Source organism: Pristis pectinata, chromosome 1 (assembly GCF_009764475.1).
Source record: "Pristis pectinata isolate sPriPec2 chromosome 1, sPriPec2.1.pri, whole genome shotgun sequence".
NCBI classification, from domain to species: Eukaryota; Metazoa; Chordata; class Chondrichthyes; order Rhinopristiformes; family Pristidae; genus Pristis; species Pristis pectinata.
Window position 1 is genome coordinate 142,355,157 of NC_067405.1, and position 20,185 is coordinate 142,375,341.

General features: G+C 45.6%; 1 protein-coding gene across 1 annotated transcript in view; it reads left to right on the forward strand.

Moving 5' to 3' along the window:
* The window catches only part of tshr (thyroid stimulating hormone receptor), an 88,182-nt gene that overhangs the window by 39,622 nt on the left and 28,375 nt on the right, over positions 1–20,185 (forward strand). The window contains exons 3-5 of the mRNA XM_052019491.1: positions 8,279–8,350; positions 14,461–14,535; positions 14,989–15,063. Coding sequence (XP_051875451.1) covers positions 8,279–8,350; positions 14,461–14,535; positions 14,989–15,063 — 222 coding nt within the window. The remainder of the gene's footprint in view (positions 1–8,278; positions 8,351–14,460; positions 14,536–14,988; positions 15,064–20,185) is intronic.

The following is a 20,185-nucleotide window of genomic DNA, read 5'->3' on the forward strand; positions in this document are numbered from 1 at the left end:
CATCTCGAAGAGTAATTGCCAAGAGAATCAGAAGGACGATGAGGATATTTTATGCAGCAAATTGCTCTGATCTGGAATGCAGTGTGAAAGACAGCTGGAAGTAGTTTCAAAAGAGACTGGAAATTTGATAGGGATTTGAAAACAAAACATTATAGGGCTGTGGGTAAGAAGCAGAGACAGGGCTCTTTTAAGGAAGCTACACAGGTATAATACTTTGATTCTTAATTTGTCTCTCTGGCCTACTGTACAGCTCCTTGAATGAGCCACTGTTTCCTCTGGCGATCTCTCTTCAATCCGTCCCCCTACCCTCTTGCCAGTGGAAGTTGTGACTCCAACACTTACAGTTGCTCAGAGATATGGCTCCTCTCCACATCCAGAGGGCAAACAAGGATGTGCAGCAGCTGCCTTTAACCCCCACTTCATTGGGAAAACAAATCAAAAGGAATAATTAGGCAGACACGGGAGACTGCAGATGCTGGAATCTGGAGCAACAGACAAAGAATGGGAGGAACTCAGTGGGTCGGGCAGCATCTCTGGAAGGAAAAGAACAGTCAACATTTTGGGCCAAGACCCTTCATCCGGACTCGAAAGAAAGAGGAGTGATAGAATGTAGAACATTACAGCACGGTACAGGCCCTTCGGCCCACGATGTTGTGCCGACATTTTATCCTGCTCCAAGATCTATCTAACCCTTCCCTCCCACATAGCCCCCCATTTCTTAATCATTCATGTGTCTATCTAAGAGTCTCTTAAATGTCCCTAATATATCTGCCCCCACAACCTCTGCCGGCAGTGTGTTCCACGCACCCACCACTCTCTGTGTAAAAAACTTACCCCTGACATCCCCCTTATACCTTCCTCCAATCACCTTAAAATGATGTCCCCTCGTGTTAGCCATTGTCGCCCTCGGAAAAAGTCTCTGACTGTCCACTCGATCTGTGCCTCTTATCATCTTGTACACCTCTATCAAGTCACCTCTCATCCTCCTCTCCAAAGAGAAAAGCCCCGGCTCGCTCAACCTATCCTCATAAGACATGCTCTCCAATCCAGGCAGCATCCTGGTAAGTCTCGTCTGCACCCTCTCTAAAGCTTCCACATCCTTCCTATAATGAGGTGAGCAGAACTGAACACAGGTGGTATAAAAAGGTGGGGAAAGGGTGGAGCAGAGCTACAGGTGGATCCAGGTGAGGGGGGTGATAGGAAGCTGAGGAGAGTGAGGATGATGTCAGAATAATTAGGCATGGAGACTCAAGAGACTACAGATACTGGAATCTGGAGCAACAGAGACTCTGCTGGAGGAGCTCAGTGGGTCGAGCAGCGCCTGCAGACGAATTGTCAACGTCTCGGGTCGAGACGCTGCATCAGTCCTGAATGCAGGGTTTCAACCCAAAACGTCAACAATTCCTTGAATACAGGGTGTTGATTGTCCATTTCCCCCATAGATTCTGCTCGACTGCTGAGTTCCTCCAGCAGATTGTGTGTGGCTGCAAATAAATAGCAGTGGGACCTCTGGTGTGGCAATCTTGCACTTTGTCATTCCAAATTCTGACGCAGCAGATTAGGTATGTAACTAATGTCTGGCCTGTTCTCCATCGGCTGTGCACCCCAACACTCAATAGGACAGAATTATCTCCTCTGTGTGCTGACACACAGTGTGGTAGTGGATGTGAATTGATCACTTCTGAAACTCAGTCCCATTCACTTTGAGAAACAAAGGACTGCAGATGCTGGAATCTAGATGAAAAACACGATGATGCTGGAGGAGCTCAGCAGGCCAGGCAGCATCCGTGGAGAAAAGCAGGTGGTCGACGTTTCGGGTCAGGACCCTTCTTCAGGACTGAAGATAGGAAAAGGGGAAGCCCGATATATAGGAGAGAAAAGCAGAGCAGTGATAGGTGGACAAAAGAGGGGAGTCAGGGTGGGCACAGGGTGGTGATAGGTAGATGCAGGTAAGAGACAGTGATGGGCAGGTGCGGGGGAGGAGGGGAGAGCAGGTCCACCGGGGGTTGGGTCAAAGGTAAGGAGGGAAAAAGGGTAGAAAAAAGAGAGGATAGGAAAGGGAAGAAAAGAAGAGTCATGGTTGGGTGTGCGGATTACCTAAAGTGGGAGAATTCAATGTTCATGCTGTTAGGTGCAAGGTTCCAAGACGGAAAAAGAGGTGCTGTTCCTCCAGTTTGCGCTTGGAATTCTCCTGGCAGTGGAGGAGGCCGAGGACTGACATATCAGTGATAGTGTTGGGTGGGGGTAGTTGAAGTGACTGGTAACGGGGAGATGCAGATCACGCTTTGTGCCAGTTAACAAAGATGCCTGCTCTCCTGCCCAAATCAAATTGTGACATAATCTGGTCAAATAAATAATCTAAGAACAGGAACCATGAGGGGCGTAGATAAGGCAGATGGTCACAGTTTTTTTCCCAGGGTTGGGGAAATCAAAAACTAGAGGGCATAGGTTTAAGGTGAGAGGGAAAAGGTTTGAAGGAAACCTGAGGGGCAACTTCTTCATGCAGAGGGTGGTCCGAATGTGGTTCGAGTTGCCAGAGGAAGTGGTTGGGGCCGGTACAATAACAACGGACAGGTATTTCACTAACAAGCAGGAATAAACTAAATATTCCTGAGACTCCATGCATGATTAAAAACGTAAAGGAACATACCAGGGTAAGGAACAAAGAAGATATTAGTATAGAGATGGTTTTAGAGAAAATATATAGGGGTTAAGGAGTGAAGTCAGTAAAAATTAGGAAGGTAGAAAGGAACATGATAGTAAAGTATTTTACAGGCATAACAATAAGGAAATAATGTTATTAAGGCTGTGGGGAGGGGTATAACAACTTTTAAAAGACATTTGGATAAGTAAATGGACAGGAAAGGTTTAGAGGGATGTGGGCTGAACACAGGCAAGTGGGGCCAGCTTAGATGGGCACCTTGGTCGGCATGGACCAGTTGGGCCGAAGGGCCTGTCTCCATGCTGTATGACTCTGTGACTGGATGAGAAGTGGTACAACAAATAGAACAGCTCAAGTTTGGCTGTGAACAAGGGGAGGTTGAGGTAAGAGTCGTGCAAAATATTTTTCATTGACACCCCAGGATCGGGGGGAAGTGCCTTGCATCAAAACACCTTTTTCACACTTGACCAAGAATCTTGACTGTTGTAACAGCAAGGATCAAAGTTAACATCAAGGCACATGGCCGTTTTCACCACAGTCTCTCCAGAAGTTTTATAATCACTTCCCAGTAGGACTATCGCAAGCAACAAGTCCATAATGGAATGGGAACTCTGTGATGAACCTGCTTCACCTTTTCAGAGCTCTGTGCCTGGCACTTACGATGCTAGGCTAAAAACTAGTGTTTTTAGCCATTCTGAACATCACTGCCAAGGCCACAACTTACTGTCATCACTAATTTCCCTTAAGAAAGTGGTGGGGAGTTCATAGAGTGACAGAGCACGGAAACAAGCCCTTCGGCCCAACTGGTCCATGCCGACCAAGATTCCCCATCCAAGCTGGTCCCATTTGCCAACGTTTGGCCCATAACCTTCTAAACCTTTCCAATCCATGTACCTGTCCAACTGCCTTTGAAAAGCTGTTATTGTACCGGCCTCAACCACTTCCTCTGGCAGCTGATTCCATATAGATACCACCCTCAAGTTGCCCTTCAAGTTCCTATTAAATCCACTCAGGTCCCTATTAAATCTCTCCCCTCTCACCTTAAACCTCTGCCTTCTAGTTCTCCATTCCCCAACCCTGGGGAAAAGACCGAGGGCATTCACCTTAACTATGCACCTCATGATTTTAAACACCTCTATAAGATCACCTCTCAGTCTCCTACAGTCCAAGGCATAAAGTCCCAGCCTGCCGAACCTCTCCCTATAACTCAGGCCCTCAAGTCCTGGCAACATCCTTGTAAATCTTCTCTGCACTCTTTCCAGTTTAGTAATATCTTTCCTTCTGGTGAAGGTGTGCCCACAGTGCCGTTAGGAAGGGTATTCCAAGGTTTAGCCCCAGCGATGATGAAAGTGACGTTATAGATGGGGTGTGACGTGGAGAGGAACCTGCAAGTGGTGATGTTCCCATAGGACTGCTGTCCTTGTCTTGGTGGTAGAGGTCACAGGTTTGGGAGGTGCTGTTGGAGGACTCTATGTGAGTGACGTTTTGTGGATGTTATACACTCCGGCCACTATACACCAGTGGTGAAGGAAGGGAGGGAGTGTTTAGGAGTTTGGAGCATCAGATTGGCTGCTCTGTCCAGGGTACTATTGGGTTTCTTGCATTGTTGGAACTGCACTTGTTCAGGCATGTTGGGAGTATGCCACACTCCTAACTTGTGTCTTGGAGATGGTGGAAAGGCTTTGGGGTGTCAGGAGGTAAGTCAAAAAAAATTGCAGATGCTAAAACTCTAAAACACAGAAAATGCTCAGCAGGTCAGGCTGCATCTGTGGGACGCGGAACAGAGCTAATGTTTCAGGCTGAAGACCCTCCTCAAACTCTTCGAACTGAAACGTTAGCTGCAAACAACCTGCTGGAGGAGCTCAGACATTTCCTTCCCCCCCCCCCCCCCACAGATGCTGCTCGACCTGCTGAGTTCTCCAGCAGATTGTTGCTTCAGATTCCAGCATCTGCAGTCTCTTGTGTCGCAACCTGTAACGGTGACTCAGTTCCTCTTCCCACAGATGCTGCCCGAGCTGCTGAATAATTCCAGCATATTCTGTTTCTTTTAAAACATCACATGATACCCAGTCTCTGACCTGGCCTCGGAGCCAGGCATTTGTGTTAAAAGTGTAGTCAAGCTTCCTGTGAATGGTGACCTCTCCCCCACCACCACCAAGACATTGTTCTGGGGGAATTGGTGACGGTGATGCCGTTGAACATTGAAGAGTGTTGCCAAATCATTCCCAACCAATGTAAGAACTGATCCTAATCCCGAAGCCCTCATTCCCACACTTCCCAGCGTGGACCACAGAAAGTGATGGGAGTGGAACACTGCCCGACACTTTTCCTCCTGGTGGGATTCTCGGTACTCTGACACTAAATGAATGTTTCTCACTGAGAAATGAAATCTTCTAAATCTCACTGCAGGGCTGAAAAAGGTTTATCAGTACAGTGCTAACCCAAACCTCAAATACCCTGTTCATGTCTGGTTACCAGGATACAGGATCTGCTGAAGTTCTTGGGACAGCACCTAGATTCATCCCAAATCCAATCCCAAACCTTGCTGTAAAAATTCTCATCCTGCTTTTCAGTTCCTTCCATGGTAATTAGGAACTGGTTTATTAGTGATACAGTGAAAAATGATGTTTTGCATGCCATCCAGACAGATCATTCCAAACATAAGTACATCGAGGTAGTGCAAAAGGTAAAAAACAACCGAATGTAGTGTTACAGTTACAGAGAAAATGCAGTGCAGGTAGACAATAAGGTGCAAGGGCCACAATGAGGTAGATTAAGAGATCAAGAGTTCATCTTTATCAGTTGCTCCGGGTGGTCGAAAGATCGCCAGACCTGTAAGCAGATTTAAGAGAACGTTGTTTGCAATTCTTAAAGTCTTAGGATTGAGAATTAAAAGAGTAGAATGATTATAATAGATGTAATGAATAGATCTGGTGAGAGCAGCTCGCTACCTTCAATGTTCTGCCCTATCTCAGTAACCTCCTGCAGCCTTACAATAACAACTCACATTTCTATAGTGTTTTTACCATCACTTTCAGGAATCTCCAATGGAGTCGAAGGAGAAGTGTAATTACTGTTGGGAGCTAGGAAACGTGGCAGCCATTTTGCATGCAGCAAGCTCCCATGGTGATGAAGCAATGAGCAGATTCTCTCATTTCAGGTGTATGCAAAGGGATAAATATTGGGGCAAGTGGCTGTTCCAGTGAGCCACTGTTCTCTCTACCTAGGAGAGCTGTGGAGGCTCAGTCACTATATTCAAGAGAGGGATTGATAGATTTTTGAATATTAACACAATCATAGAATATTGGGTTGGCTCAAAAGTAGCACTAAGGCAGAACAAGGGAAAGGGGCCAAATGGTCTACTCCTGCTTCCATTTCTTATGCTTTTGAGAGTATTTTCTATCCACCTGGTGAAATGGATGTAAGGGTTACATCCATGGATATTCTTCTATGGGCCAAATGTGGAAAAATGGGACTAGCTTAGATGGGCATCTTGGTTGGCATGGACCAGTTGGGCCTAAGGGCCTGTTTCTGTGCTGTATGACTCTATGACCCGAGGAATCAGAGGGGTTACCAGTGTAATGCCCCTCTAGCAGTGCACTACAATTCAACATTTGTTGGACAGCTCCTTGCTCCTCCAGTTCTGGTTCCTCGATCATCCTCGTTCCACCACCAATCCCACCATGCCCTCACCTTCAAAGGCCTTCATCTCTGGAATTCCCTCCATGAATCTCCCCCATCTGTCCGGCTCTTCTTCTTTGAGACTCTTCTGTTATCAGGCTTTCGTTCATCTGCCCAGACGTTTCCTTCAGTGGCCTCAAGTTTGAGTGTCAGGTTTTTTTTGATACTGCCTTACCACATTCAGTTGGTATCCAAATGTAAGTTATTAGAACATAGAACAGTACAGCACAGTACGGGCCCTTTGGCCCACGATGTTGTGGTGAACTATATGAACACCTTGATGATCAATCTAACCCTTCCCTCCATCATAGCCCATAATCCTCCATTTTTCTTACATCCATGTATTGGTATTGGTTTATTATTGTCACTTGAGTCAGTACAGAGTGCATTGAGGTAGTACGGGTACAAACAATAACAGTACAGAGTAAAGTGTCACAGCGACAGAGAAAGTGCGGTGCAATAAGATGCAAGGTCACAACAAGGTAGATCGTGAGGTCAAGAGTCCATCTCATCGTACAAGGGAACTGTTCAATAGTCTTATCACAGTGGGATAGAAGCTGTCCTTAAGTCTGGTGGTACGTGCCCTCAGGCTCCTGTATCTTCTACCTGATGGAAGAGGAGAGAAGAGAGAATGACCTGGGTGGGTGGGGTCTTTGATTATACTGGCTGCTTCACCAAGGCAGCGAGAAGTAAAGACAGAGCCCAAGGAGGGGAGGCTGGTTTCCGTGACAGGCAGGGCCATGTCCACAAATCTCTGCAGTTTCTTGTCTACCTAAGAGCCTTTTAAATGTCTGTATTGTATCAACCTCTACCACCACCCCCGGCAGTGTGTTCCAGGCACTCACCACTCTCTGTGTAAAGAACTACCTCTGACATCTCCCCAGAACATTCCTCCTCTGACCTGAAACATATGTCCTCTGGTATTGGCTATTGCCGCCCTGGGGAAAAGGTGCTGGCTGTCCACTCTATCTATGCCCCTCATAATCTTCTACACCTCTATCAAGTCACCTCTCATCCTGCATCACTCCAAAGGGGAAAGGTTGAGCGAGCTAGGGCTTTTCTCTTTGGAGTGACACAGGATGAGAGGCGACTAGCTCGCTCAACCTTTCCTCATAAGACCTGTTCTCTAACCCAGGCAGCATCCTGGTAAATCTCCTCTGCACTCTCTCTAAAGCTTCCACATCCTTCCAATAATGAGGCGACCAGAACTGAACACGATACTCTTAAGTGTGATCTAACCAGAGTTTTATAGAGCTGCAACATTACCTCGCGGCTCTTGAACTCAATACCCTGACTAATGAAGGCCAACATTCCATACACCTTCTTAACCACCCTATCAACTTGCACGGCAACTTTGAGGAATCTATGGACTTGGACCGCAAGATCCCTCTGTTCCTGCACACTGCTCATAGTCCTGCCATTAACCTTGTACTCCACTTTCATGTTCGTTCTTCCAAAGTGTATCACTTCACACTATCTGGATTGAACTCCACTTCTCCGCCCAACTCTGCATCCTGTCTGTATCCAGGTGTAACCTACGACAACCTTCTACACTATCTACAACCCCTCCAACCTTTGCGTCATCCGCAAACTTACTAACCCACCCTTCCACTTCCTAATCCAAGTCATTCATAAAAATCACAAAGAGCAGGGGTCCCAGAACGGATGGTTTATTTGCACATTCATCACATCAACCATCCCATGTGGTACTGAGCCAATCAGCCCAGGAAGATCCCAGGTCTAGCTGTGTGGTCCCTTTAGGTCTCAGCTGGGTGGTGCTGGTGTTGTTGATAGACTCAGAAACCCCTCCAGAAGGCCAGCAAGAACCATGTGAGAAAATAATGTGACCAGAACATTAATTTGCAGTCTGATTATGAATGATCGTCTTTCAGCAATGCACGGTATTAAATGTGAGCTCTTATTGTTTTTTGTCAGTCGATTCATGGAGACTCAGCTCAAGTCAATCCCAACAGAAGCCTTTACAAAGCTCCCAAACATCACAAGGATGTAAGTATTAATGATCCGCATCTGCCCACCCACTTTACCATTGAGGAAACCTCTTGCTTAGTGAGTGAACCACATGGACAGTCAAGTCGAGTTTATTGTCATGTGCACAAGTGGTAATTGGTTTATAATTGTCACATGTACTGAGATACAGTGAAAAACTGTTTTGCATGCCATCCAGACAGATCATTACAAAACATAAGTACATTGAGGTAGTACAAGGGAAAACAATAACAGAATGCAGAATATAGTGTTACAGTTACAGAGAAAGTGCAGGCAGACAATAAGGTGCAAAAGGCCATGACAAGGTAGATTGTGAGGTCAAGAGTTCATCTTTATCATACAAGAGGTCAGTTCAAGAATCTTATAACAGCAGGATAGAAACTATCCTTGAGCCTGGTGGTACATGTATTCAAGCTTTTGTATCTTCTCTCCAATGGGAGGGGGGAGAAGAGAGAATGTCCAGGGTGGGAGGGGTCCTTGATTATGTTGGCTGCTTTCTCAAGGCAGCGGGGAGTATAGACAGAGTCATTGGAGGGGAGGGTGGTTTGTGTGACTGGGTGGTGGTCACAACTCTGCAATTTCCTGCGGTCCTGGGCAGAGCAGTTGCCGTACCGAGCTGTGATGCACCTGGATAGGATGCTTTCTGTAGTGCATCGATAAAAGTTCACGAAGGCATCGGGGACTTGCCGAATTTCCTTAGCCTTCTAAGGAAGTAGGGGTGCTGGTGTGCTTTCTTGGCCTTAGCATCTTCTTGGACCAGGACAAGCTATTGGTGATATTTACATTTAAGAACTTGAAGCTCTCAACCTCAGCACCATTAATACAGACAGGGGCATGTTCTCTGCCCCGCTTCCTGAAGTCCTTACAGGTACAATGAAGAACTTGCTTGCAGAAGTATCACAGGCACGTAGGTACACATAACACACAGAATATAAATTATGCAAGGCAGCGAAGAGAGAGAGAAATAAAAAGACTGTGCAGAAACAAGACCTTAGTGTGAAAAAAAACACATTCAGAGACATGTCCATGGTAGCGCAGGATGTGGTCCATAGTGTTCCGTTGCTGAGGTAAGGTTGGGGTTATGCAGGTCGGTTCAAGAACCTGACGGTTGTAGGAAAGTGAATGATTTAGATCTGTGACATTTGCTTCCTAGTTTTCTGTCCTTGTCGCTTGCAAGGGATGGTCTAAAGAGAGGAAAATACTGCTTTACCTGTACACATCACAACCAATCTTTTGCAAACTATTAGGAAAGCAAATGATATGTTGGCCTTCATTGCAAAGGGATGGTGTACAAGAGAAATGAAAATGTTCTGGTCTTTGGTGTCCATCAGTTTCCATCTCCACACTTCCTTACCCCAGAGGCAGTGCAGCCTAGATTCCCTGGATGGAGCGCTTGGAGGTGGGATTGTCCTGTATGGAGACATTCAGCAAGATGGTCCCTTACAGAGATTAGAAAATGAGGGGTCATCTCACTGAAACCTATAGGGGGTTCAGAGAGGGATGGATGATGAGAGGGTGTTCTACTTATTCACTATTTGTTGATGGGATGTGGACATTGTTGGCAAAAGCAGCAATCATTGTACATCCTTACTTCCCTTGAACTAGTGAGGCCATTAAAAATGTATCACAAGCAGGTCAGTCTAGGTGTGGGTGGCAGATTTCCTTCCATGAAAAAAATGGGTTTTTACCACAATCTGATGCTTTTACTGAGACTGACATTTGTTTCAAAAAAATATATACATGTTTTTAAATACTTGAATTTAAATTCCTCAACTGCTATGGTGGGATTTGAACTCATCTCTCTTGATCAGTGGCCCACACTCTGGCAGTAGATCCCGTAACTTCACCGCTGCACCATGCCTGGAGGGACAATCCATAACTAGTGAGCATGCTTGCAGGATGCAGTGTTAGCTGTTTGGGGTGGAGACAAGGTCACTGAAAGGGTTGTGAATCCTCAAGAGTTCCCTGACCCAGAGGGATACCTGCTGATTCTCCAGGACAGGATTGGTGTGTGACCTGAAGGACGACTGGGAGGATCGAGCACCTGCTGCCCATGTCCTGAGTGGTTTCACCCCAAATAAGAAGTCCACAACTGACCACGGATCAGAGGGAGAGGTGACAGGTTCATTTAAGGTATTAAGATATTTATTTATTAGTCACATGTACATCGAAACACACAGTGAAATGCATCTTTTTGTGTTACTGGGAATGTGCTGGGGGCAGCCCACAAGTGTCGCCACTCTTCTGGCGCCAACATAGCATGCCCACAGCTCCTAACCTGTACGTCTGTGGAATGTGGGAGGAAACCGGAGCACCCGGAGGAAACCCAGGCAGACACGGGGAGAACGTACAAACTCCTTACAGGCAGCAGCGGGAATTGAACCCAGGTCGCTGGCGCTGTAATAGCATTACGCTAACCACTATGCTACCGTTCCTCTGATCAAAGACGGCAGACTCTGCTGGAGAATACATAGCTTTGGGTGTTGGGTAGGGACTACCGTGGACTTGCCTGAACTCCAAGACCTGCTAGGCCACCTCAGGAAGAGATTTGAGGTTTACTGTGGCAGCATGAATCAATGCCTCCATTTATAAAGCACCTTGAACATAACAACACATCCAAAGCCGATACACAGGAGATTGAATGAAATTTGCCTGAGCTCCACAAGAAGATTTTGGAGCAACAAACAATCCTTCCCCCACCCTGCCCCCTCTGTCCGTCCAATCCTCCTCTGGTCCTCCCATTTCTGTCTTTTTCCTTCAAGCCCCCCCATCACGCATCTTCGTCCCCCTCCCCCTCGTGGTTTCATCCACCCAATACACACCCACAGGTTTCCCCCCACCCTCCCCCATCTGGTTCTGGTTCCATCTGCCATACACCTCTCCCCCAATGGTTCCCATTCACACCTCATCGGGATCTGGCACCGGTAGCCCTTGGTGTCCCTGCTTATCTCCCTCCAGCAGCTGTCTCCAGTCTTCATACTCCCTTCCCCCCCACCTTGCTGCATGCCTTATTCTCATTACTACCATTGGGGAGGAGGTACAGGAGCCTGAAGACCCACACTCAACGTTTCAGGAACAGCTTGTTCCCCTCCGCCATCAGATTTCTGAACGGTCCACGAACCCATGAACACTGCCTCGTTATTCCTTTTTATTTGCACCATTTATTTATTTTGTAATTTATAGTCATTTATGTCTTGCACTGTACTGTTGCTGCAAAACAACATATTTCCTGACATATGTCAGTGATAATAAACCTGATTCTGATTTGTCTGCCTCCATCTCTCATCCACCTGCCACTGTCTCCCAACTCCACCACTACTCCCTCTCCCTGACTTGGCTGCATTTGCCTGTCATCCTTCACCCCTCCTCGGTCCACCAATCACCTACCGGCCCCTGCCTCACCCCTCCTCCTCTCCTTTTTATGCTGGCTATCTCCCCTCTCCATTTCCAGTTCTGGTGTAGGGTTTCAGGTTTCAACCCAAAACTTCTCCACCTACAGATGCTGCTTGACCCACTGAGTTCCTCCAGCAGATTGTTTGTTGCTCCACATTGTGGCTGGCACTGATCGTGTGGATAGTCAGAGGCTTTTACCCAGGGCTGAAATGGTTGCCACGAGAGGACACAGGTTTAAGTTGATGGGGAGTAGGTATAGAGGAGATGTCAGGGGTAAGTTTTTTACTCAGTGGTGAGTGTGTGGAATGGGCTGCCGGCAACGGTGGTGGAGGCGGATACGATAGGGTCTTTTAAGACACTGTTAGATTGTTACATGAAGCTGAGAAAAATAGAGTGCTATGGGTAAGCCTAGTAATTTCTAAGGTAGGGACATGTTCGGCACAGCTTTGTGGGCCGAAGGGCCTGAATTGTGCTGTAGGTTTTCTATGTTCCTATTCCAGCATCTGCAGTCTCTGGTGTCTCCCAGATATCAGAGCAGATGACCAAGAGCTTGGTCAGAGGAGACATTTTAAGGAGCTTCTTGAAGAGGTTTAGGGAGGGAGGTTCCAGTGCATGAATCCCAGGCAACCGAAGACATGGCCATCAGTGGTGGAGCAATGGAATCAGGGTTACTACAGAGACCAAAGTCGGAAAAGCACAGTATCTCAACATGTCAAAGGGGTGGAAGAGATAGGAACATAGAACAGTACAGCACAGGAACAGGCCCTTTGGCCCACAGTGTCTGTGCCGACCTTGATGCCAAATTAAGCTAATCCCATCTGCCTGCACATGATCCATATCGTTTAATACCCTGCATGTTCATGTGCCTGTCTAAGTACCTCTTAAACACCATCACTGTGTCTGCCTCCATCACCACCCCGGCAACAGGTTCCAGGCACTTACCCCTCTCAGGGTAAAAAAAACTTGCCCCACATATCCCCTTTAAACTTTCCCCCTCTAGTATTCAACATTTCTACCCTGGGAAAAAGACTAGCAGTTAGCGTAACGCTATTACAGCGCCAGCGACCCGGGTTCAATTCTGGCCGCTGTCTGTAAGGAGTTTGTACATTCTCCCTGTTTCTGCATGGGTTTCCTCCGGGTGCTCCGGTTTCCTCCCACATTCCAAAGACGTACAGGTTAGGAAGTTGTGGGCATGCTATGTTGGCGCCGGAAGCGTGGCGACACTTGCGGGCTGCCCCCAGAACACTCTACGCAAAGATGCATTTCACTGTGTGTTTTGATGTACATGTGACTAATAAAGATATCTTATCTACCCTATCTATGCCTCTCATAATTTTCTAAACTTCTATCAGGTCTCCCCTCAAACTCTGATGCTCCAGAGGAAGCAACCCAACCTCTTCTTATAGCCAATATTCACCAATCCAGGCAGCATCCTGGTGAACCTCTTCTGCACCCTTTCCACAGTCTCCACATCCTTCCCGTAACAGAGTGACCAGAACTGCACACAATGCTCCCAGTGCGGCCGAACTAAAGTTTTATACAGCTGCAACGTGACTTCCAGACTCTTCTATCTTTGCCCCAACTGATAAAGGCAAGCATGACGTACGCCTCCTTTACTACCCTATCTGTTTGTGTTGCCACTTTCAGGGAGTTATGGACTTGCACCCAAAGGTCCCTCTGTACATCAATGCTCCTAAGGGTCCTTCCATTTACTGTGTACTTTCCCTCTGCGTTTGACCTCCCAAAGTGCCACACTTCACACTTGCCTGGATTAAACTCCATCTGCCATTTCTCCGCCCATGATCCATATCCTGCTGTATCTGTTAACAACCTTCTTCACTGTCCCCAACACCAATGTTTGTGTTATCCGCAAACTTACCAACCAGCCCATCTACATTTTTGTCCAAGTTATTTATACATATCACAAACAACAGGAAGTTGGGGGGGGGGGCTTTGGAGGGATTTGAAGGTAAGGTGGAAAACTTTAAGAGAGGAGAAAAGGTGATTGAGGATCAGTGAAACCACAGTGTGACAAAATGGCAATTGAGAAGAAACATCCACTTACCGTATGATTGCCTTTGTCACATTAATGGCCAAACGATCCATTTTGCTTAAATGGAAGGATCCAATACCCCCTACTACTTTTCAATGGTTCTTTCAAACTATATCATGTTTAAACTTGGAAAAAATTAGGAGTGGCACTGTTGATCCTTCGCTTAAATTTGAAGATATTTGGAGTCCATTTATTCAATATTTTCACATGATATAGATCCCCTTTCAATAACTTTCCAATTTAGAGGAACGGAGTTGACGATATAATATTGCTCTGTTTCTACTGAGAAATTTCAGTCCAGTATTCTTTTGTTTTTTTTTTGAAATTTTTCTGTTTGGTTTGATATATTGTTTATAATTTTTCTTATTGATTTGGGGACTTTTTTCTTTTCTTTGATATATATAATAAATCTTTTTCTTTATATTATGTTAATTTACTAAGAGATCATGAGATCTACAGATTTTTTTTTATATTTTATTGTTCTTTATGATTATCTAGGCCAATTGTTCTCCTGCTCTTTGTATTACATGTACAAACATCAATGTTGTATATTAATCTGTATTAATTTGAAAACTAATAAAAAGATTGAAAAAGAAAGAGAAGGGACAAGCCTTCTACAAAATGGCCCAATGATTACCCCAGCTTTTCCACCTTTCTCTCCCAGATACATTTCCATCGATGCAACTCTTCAGCGAGTGGATGCTAGGGCTTTCTGCAGTCTGGATAAAGTTACGCACATGTGAGTATTTTTGACAGAAGCTGCTGGTCCCGAATTCCAGAGATTGAAGCGTTCTCCCCAAGCGCATCCAGAATTCCCTGAGGAATGAGCCGTGGTTTCTCCTTTCCTGATCACCATCGCTGGCGTGAAGCCTTCTGTGGGGACATGATGGACTTCTTGAGTCTCTGACGCTCTTCCTGGCTTCCACCGACTCTTGAGTCGTTCACAAGAAGTGGACATTGCCGGCAAGACCAGCATTTATTGCCCATCCCCAATTGCCCTCGAGAAGGTGGGTGAGCCACTTGCTCAAAAGCTGCAGTCCATGCAGTGAATGGACCGAGCTGAGATTAGGCAAGGGTTGATTCCCAATCTGTTCTGTCCTTTTGTAACAGAAGTAAACATGATTGAAATTAAGAGGTGAGAACCCACAAAGACAAAATGCTGTCATAAAATATCATGTTTGTTTATTAACAGAGAGATACGGAATGCAAAGAATTTAAGTCAGATCGACCCGGAGGCTTTCAAGAATCTCCCTGTTCTAAAATACCTGTGAGTACTACAGACACCAGTCCCTGTTTGGATTTGTGTGCTCCAGAGGATGGGTTTGTCAGTATTCCCCTCAGTATCAGTACACAGTGGCTGCTCTCTAGATAAATCTGTATCTTTAGTACTCTATAGGTCAGCACAACATTGTGGGCCGAAGGTCCTGTGCTGTGCTGTGCTATATATCTTTTAGTATTTAGGGATAAAGGTTATTCTAGCCTGGGAATTATCATTGCTGATACTAACTTAAAGGAAATTAGTATTACGGGATATAGGCTGTCCCTGGGTAATGAACAGGCTGTGTTGTTGCGGACACCTGTAAGTTGATTTTGTCCATAAGTCAGAAATTACACAAAATTCACTCAATATGGTAACCACACCTTCACAGTATTGTGATGAATGGCACCAAAACAACAAGACTGGAAAGAAAGGACAATTACTGAAAGTGGAGAGAGAGAGAGAGAGGAAACTAGTTCTGCCATTTGGAGGTACGAATGTTTGTACTTATATCGGACTTTTGCATTAATAATATTATGGGAGCTCGTTTGTATGTAGTGGTGTCCATGAGTCGGGCAGTTCTTAACCTGGGGATGGCCTGTAGTATTGGTTAGTAATACTAACTACTAATACCAATTTCCTTTAAGTTCCCCTTTTCATTACACTCTCGGTTCCGTAGAATTTCTGGGAAGTTATTTGCTTTCTCTTCAGTGAAGACAGAACAAAGTATTTCATTGTTTCCTGTTACGAATTCTCCTGTTTGTGACTTTAAGCGACTTATATTTGTCTCTGCTGCTCTTTTTCTTGTTACATGTCGAAACCGTGACAGCCTGTTTCGTGTCCGGAAGTTTAATACTCGTTTTTAGAGTAGAGTAGGGCAGGCACAGTAGTGTAGCGGTTCAATTCCGGCCGCTGTCTGTAAGGAGTTTGTACATTCTCCCCGTGTCTGCGTGGGTTTCCTCCGGGTGCTCCGGTTTCCTCCCACATTCCAAAGACGTACGGGTTAGGAAGTTGTGGGCGTGCTATGTTGGCGCCGGAAGCGTGGCGACACTTGCGAGCTGCCCCCAGAACACTCTACGCAAAAGATGCATTTCACTGTGTGTTTCAATGTACATGTGACTAATAAAGATATCTTAGAAAACCAGGTCTTAGAGTTTGATTAAGGGAGGAAGTTCTCAGGTTCCCAATCCTCAGGAGTCTCCTGGCAACTTTATCTGCCTTCTCTACTGCTGGTTCTCCTCCACAACTTCCTTTCTAAGCAATGGTTGGGTCACTTTCCTTTCACGTGTTTCTGTACTAGAAGGAATTGTGGTGCATTTCCTGCAATTGTTCCCTCAGTGTCAGCTATTACCTACCCACACGCACCTTTTAATGAAGCTCCATTGCCACCTCATTCCTCATACTTTTGGTTAAATATAGTTTGGGATTGATGTACTTCACTTTCCATCTTAATGAAGGATTCTGTCATGTTATGGTCACTCTTCCCCGGAATGTTAACGGTGCCAGAATCAGGATCAGAATCGGATTTATTATCACAGACAGATGATGTGAAATTTGTTGTTTTGCAGCAGCAGGACAGTGCAAAGCTATAAAAATCTATAAATTACAAAAATTAATAAATAGTGCAAAACAACAGGAATAACGAGGTAGTGTTTGTGGGTTCATGGATCATTCAGAAGTCTGATGGCAGAGGGGAAGAAGCTGTTCCTGAAATGCTGAGTGCAGACCTTCAGGCTCCTGTACCTCCTCCCCAATAGTAGTAACAAGAAGAGGGCATATCCCGGGTGGTGAGGGTCCTTCATGATAGATGCTGCCTTCTTGAGGCGCCGCCTCTTGAAGATGTCCTCGATGGCAGGGAGGGTTGTGCCCGTGATGGAGCTGGCTGAGTCTACAACCCTCTGCAGCCTCTTGTGATCCTGCGCATTGGAGGCTCCATACCAGGCGGTGATGCAACCAGTCAGGATGCTCTCCACTGTACATCTATAGAAATTTGTAATAGTCTTTGGTGACATACCAAATTGCTCATGATTATTCATGATTGCCCCATGATTGCTCATTAACCAGCTCACTAAAAAGGATAACGTAAGCATCCTGCTTTGTCTGTTCCTCCCACATGTTTGGAGTGTCAGATGTGGGGACTCTGGGAGACTATCAGACTCCCCGATAACTACATCTGCACAAAGTGCACTGAGATGCGGCTCCTCAAGGAAAGGATTGAGAGTCTGGAGCAGCAGCTCGATGACCTTCGGCTGATTAGGGATAGCGAGCAGGAAATAGGAATTATAAAGAGTTTGTAGACAGTACCTCTGTGGCGGTCCCCCTCAAAAACCGTTGGTTGGAGAGGATGACCTGTTAGAGGAAGACCTCAGCAACCGGGACCTTGGCACCATGCCTGGTACTGTGGTCCAGCGGAGAAAGCGAAAATGCAGTGGTTATTGGGGATTCTATAGTAAGGGGTACGGATAGCAGATTCTGCGAAACCGACAATGAATCTCGGATGGTGTGTTGCCTCCCTGGTGCCAGGGTACGGGATATCACGGACCGGGTCCAGAATATTCTGAGGGGAGAGGGTGAGCAGCCAGAAGTCTTGTTACATGTAGGTACCAATGACATAGGTAGAAAAAGAGAAGAGAGCCTGAAGGAGGAATACAAGGCGTTAGGGAGAAGGTTGAGAAGTAGGACCTCAAGGGTGGTAATCTCAGGATTACTACCTGTGCCACGTGCCAATGGTAGAAAGAATAGACAGCTCTGGCAGATGAATGCTTGCTGAGTGACTGGTGCAGGGGGCAGGGCTTCAGATTTTTGGATAATTGGGACCTTTTTTGGGGGAGGCATGACCTATTCGCTAAAGATGGGTTGCACCTAAACTCCAAAGGGTCCAATATCCTGGCGGGAATGTTTAATTTAGCTGTTGGGGAGGGTTTAAACTAATCTGGCAGGGGGATGGAAACCAGGATGTTAGGATACAAGATGCTAAGGTAAGGGAGGAAGTTTATAGAAACAAGTCCAAGACAGTGTGCAGTGAGGATGGCAAGAAGGACAGGCAGGTGAGAAGTCAGGATAATTTGCTGAATAATAGAAGTACAACAAATCAGGATGTTAGGATACAGGATGTTAGGATAGAGGATGAGGTATATAGGAACGTCTAAGATAGTGTGTAGTGAAGATGGTAAGAAGGATAGACAGGTGAAAAGTCAGGATAATCTGCTGAACAATAGAAGTACAACAAAATCAATAGCAGATACTAGACTAAATGTACTATATTTAAATGCATGTAGCATTAGGAATAAAGTAGATGACCTAGTGGCACAACTACAGATTAATAAATACGACATTGTGGCAATCACCGAGTCATGGCTTTATGATGGATGTGATTGGGAACTGAATGTCCAGGGGTACACAGTGTATAGGAAGGATAGGCAGGTAGGCAGAGGGGGAGGTGTGGCCATGATGGTTAGTAGCGATATAAAATCAATAGAAAGGAAGGACATTGGGTCAGAAGAGGTGGAATCCTTATGGGTGGAGCTAAGAAATAGCAAGGGTAAAAGGACAATAGTAGCAGTTATATATAGGCCCCCAGATAGCAGTCAGCAAGTGGACGATAAGTTGCAGTTTGAGATAGAAAAAGCATGCCAGAGTGACAATGTGAAGATAATTATGGGGGATTTTAACATGAAGGTGGACTGGGAAATCCAGCAAGGCGGTAGTACTCAGGAGAGTGAGTTTGTGGAATGTCTACGGGACGGTTTTTTGGAGCAACTTGTTGATGAGCCCACCAGGGGATCGGCTGTTTTGGATTGGGTGCTGTGTAATGAACCGGAGGTGATTAGGGAACTAAAGGTAAAGGAACCACTGGGAACTAGTGATCACAATATGATTGAGTTCAGTTTCAAGTTTGAGAAGGAGAAGCTGATAACTGGTGTATTGATATTTCAGTGAAACAAAGGAAATTACAGTGGTATCAGAGAGGAGTTGGCCCAAATTGATTGGAAGAGTAAGCTAGCTGGAGGGACGGCGGAGGAGAAATGGAAGGAATTTCTACAGGAAATAAGGAAAATGCAGGATAGATATATTCCAAGAAAAAAGGCTTTGAATGGAAAAAGGGCATAAATGTGGATAACGAGAGAGGTGAAGGATAAAATAAAAGCAAAAGGGACGGCGTACAAAGAAGCAAAAATTAGTGGGAAAACAGAAGACTGGGAAACTTTTAAAAACCTGCAGAGAGAAACTAAGAAGGTCATTAGGAAAGAAAAGATGAATTATGAAAGGAAGTTGGTGGATAACATTCGAAAGGATACTAAGTTTTTTTAAATATATAAAGAGTAAAAGACAGACACGGGTTGATATAGGACCAATTGGTAACGGTGCAGGAGATATTATAATGGACGATAAAGAGATGGCAGAGGAATTGAATGAGTATTTTGCATCAGTCTTCACCGTGGAGGACATCAGCAATGTGCCAGTTAGTCAGGAGTCTCACGAAATGGAACTGAGTTCAGTTAAGATTACTAGAGAGAAGGTGCTAGGAAAACTAAATGGGCTAAAGACTGATAAGTCTCCTGGACCAGATGAGGTGCATCCCCGGGTTCTGAAGGAGGTGGCTTTAGAGATAGTGGAGGCATTGGTGATAATTTTCCAGGAACCGATAGATTCTGGCATGGTTCCGGAGGACTGGAGGGTCGCAAATGTAGTTCCGCTGTATAAGAAAGGAGGGAGGCAGCATAAAGGAAATTACAGACCTATTAGTCTGATGTCAGTGGTGGGAAAGTTATTGGAATCTGTCCTCAAGGATGGGGTTACAGAATACCTAGAGGTGAAAGGCAAGATAGGTCCTAGCCAACATGGTTTTGTGAAGGGAAGATCCTGCCTGACCAACCTATTGGAGTTTTTTGAAGAAATCACAGGTAGGGTGGATAAGGGAGAGGCGGTAGATGTTGTGTATTTAGACTTTCAAAAGGCCTTCGACAAGGTCCCTCGTAAGAGACTGATTAATAAGATGAGAAGTCATGGAATTAGAGGTAGGATAACAGAATGGGTGGAGCATTGGCTGGTTGGCAGGAAGCAAAGGGTGGAAATAAAAGGATATTGTTCTGGTTGGCTACCGGTTACTAGTGGTGTTCCGCAGGGGTCG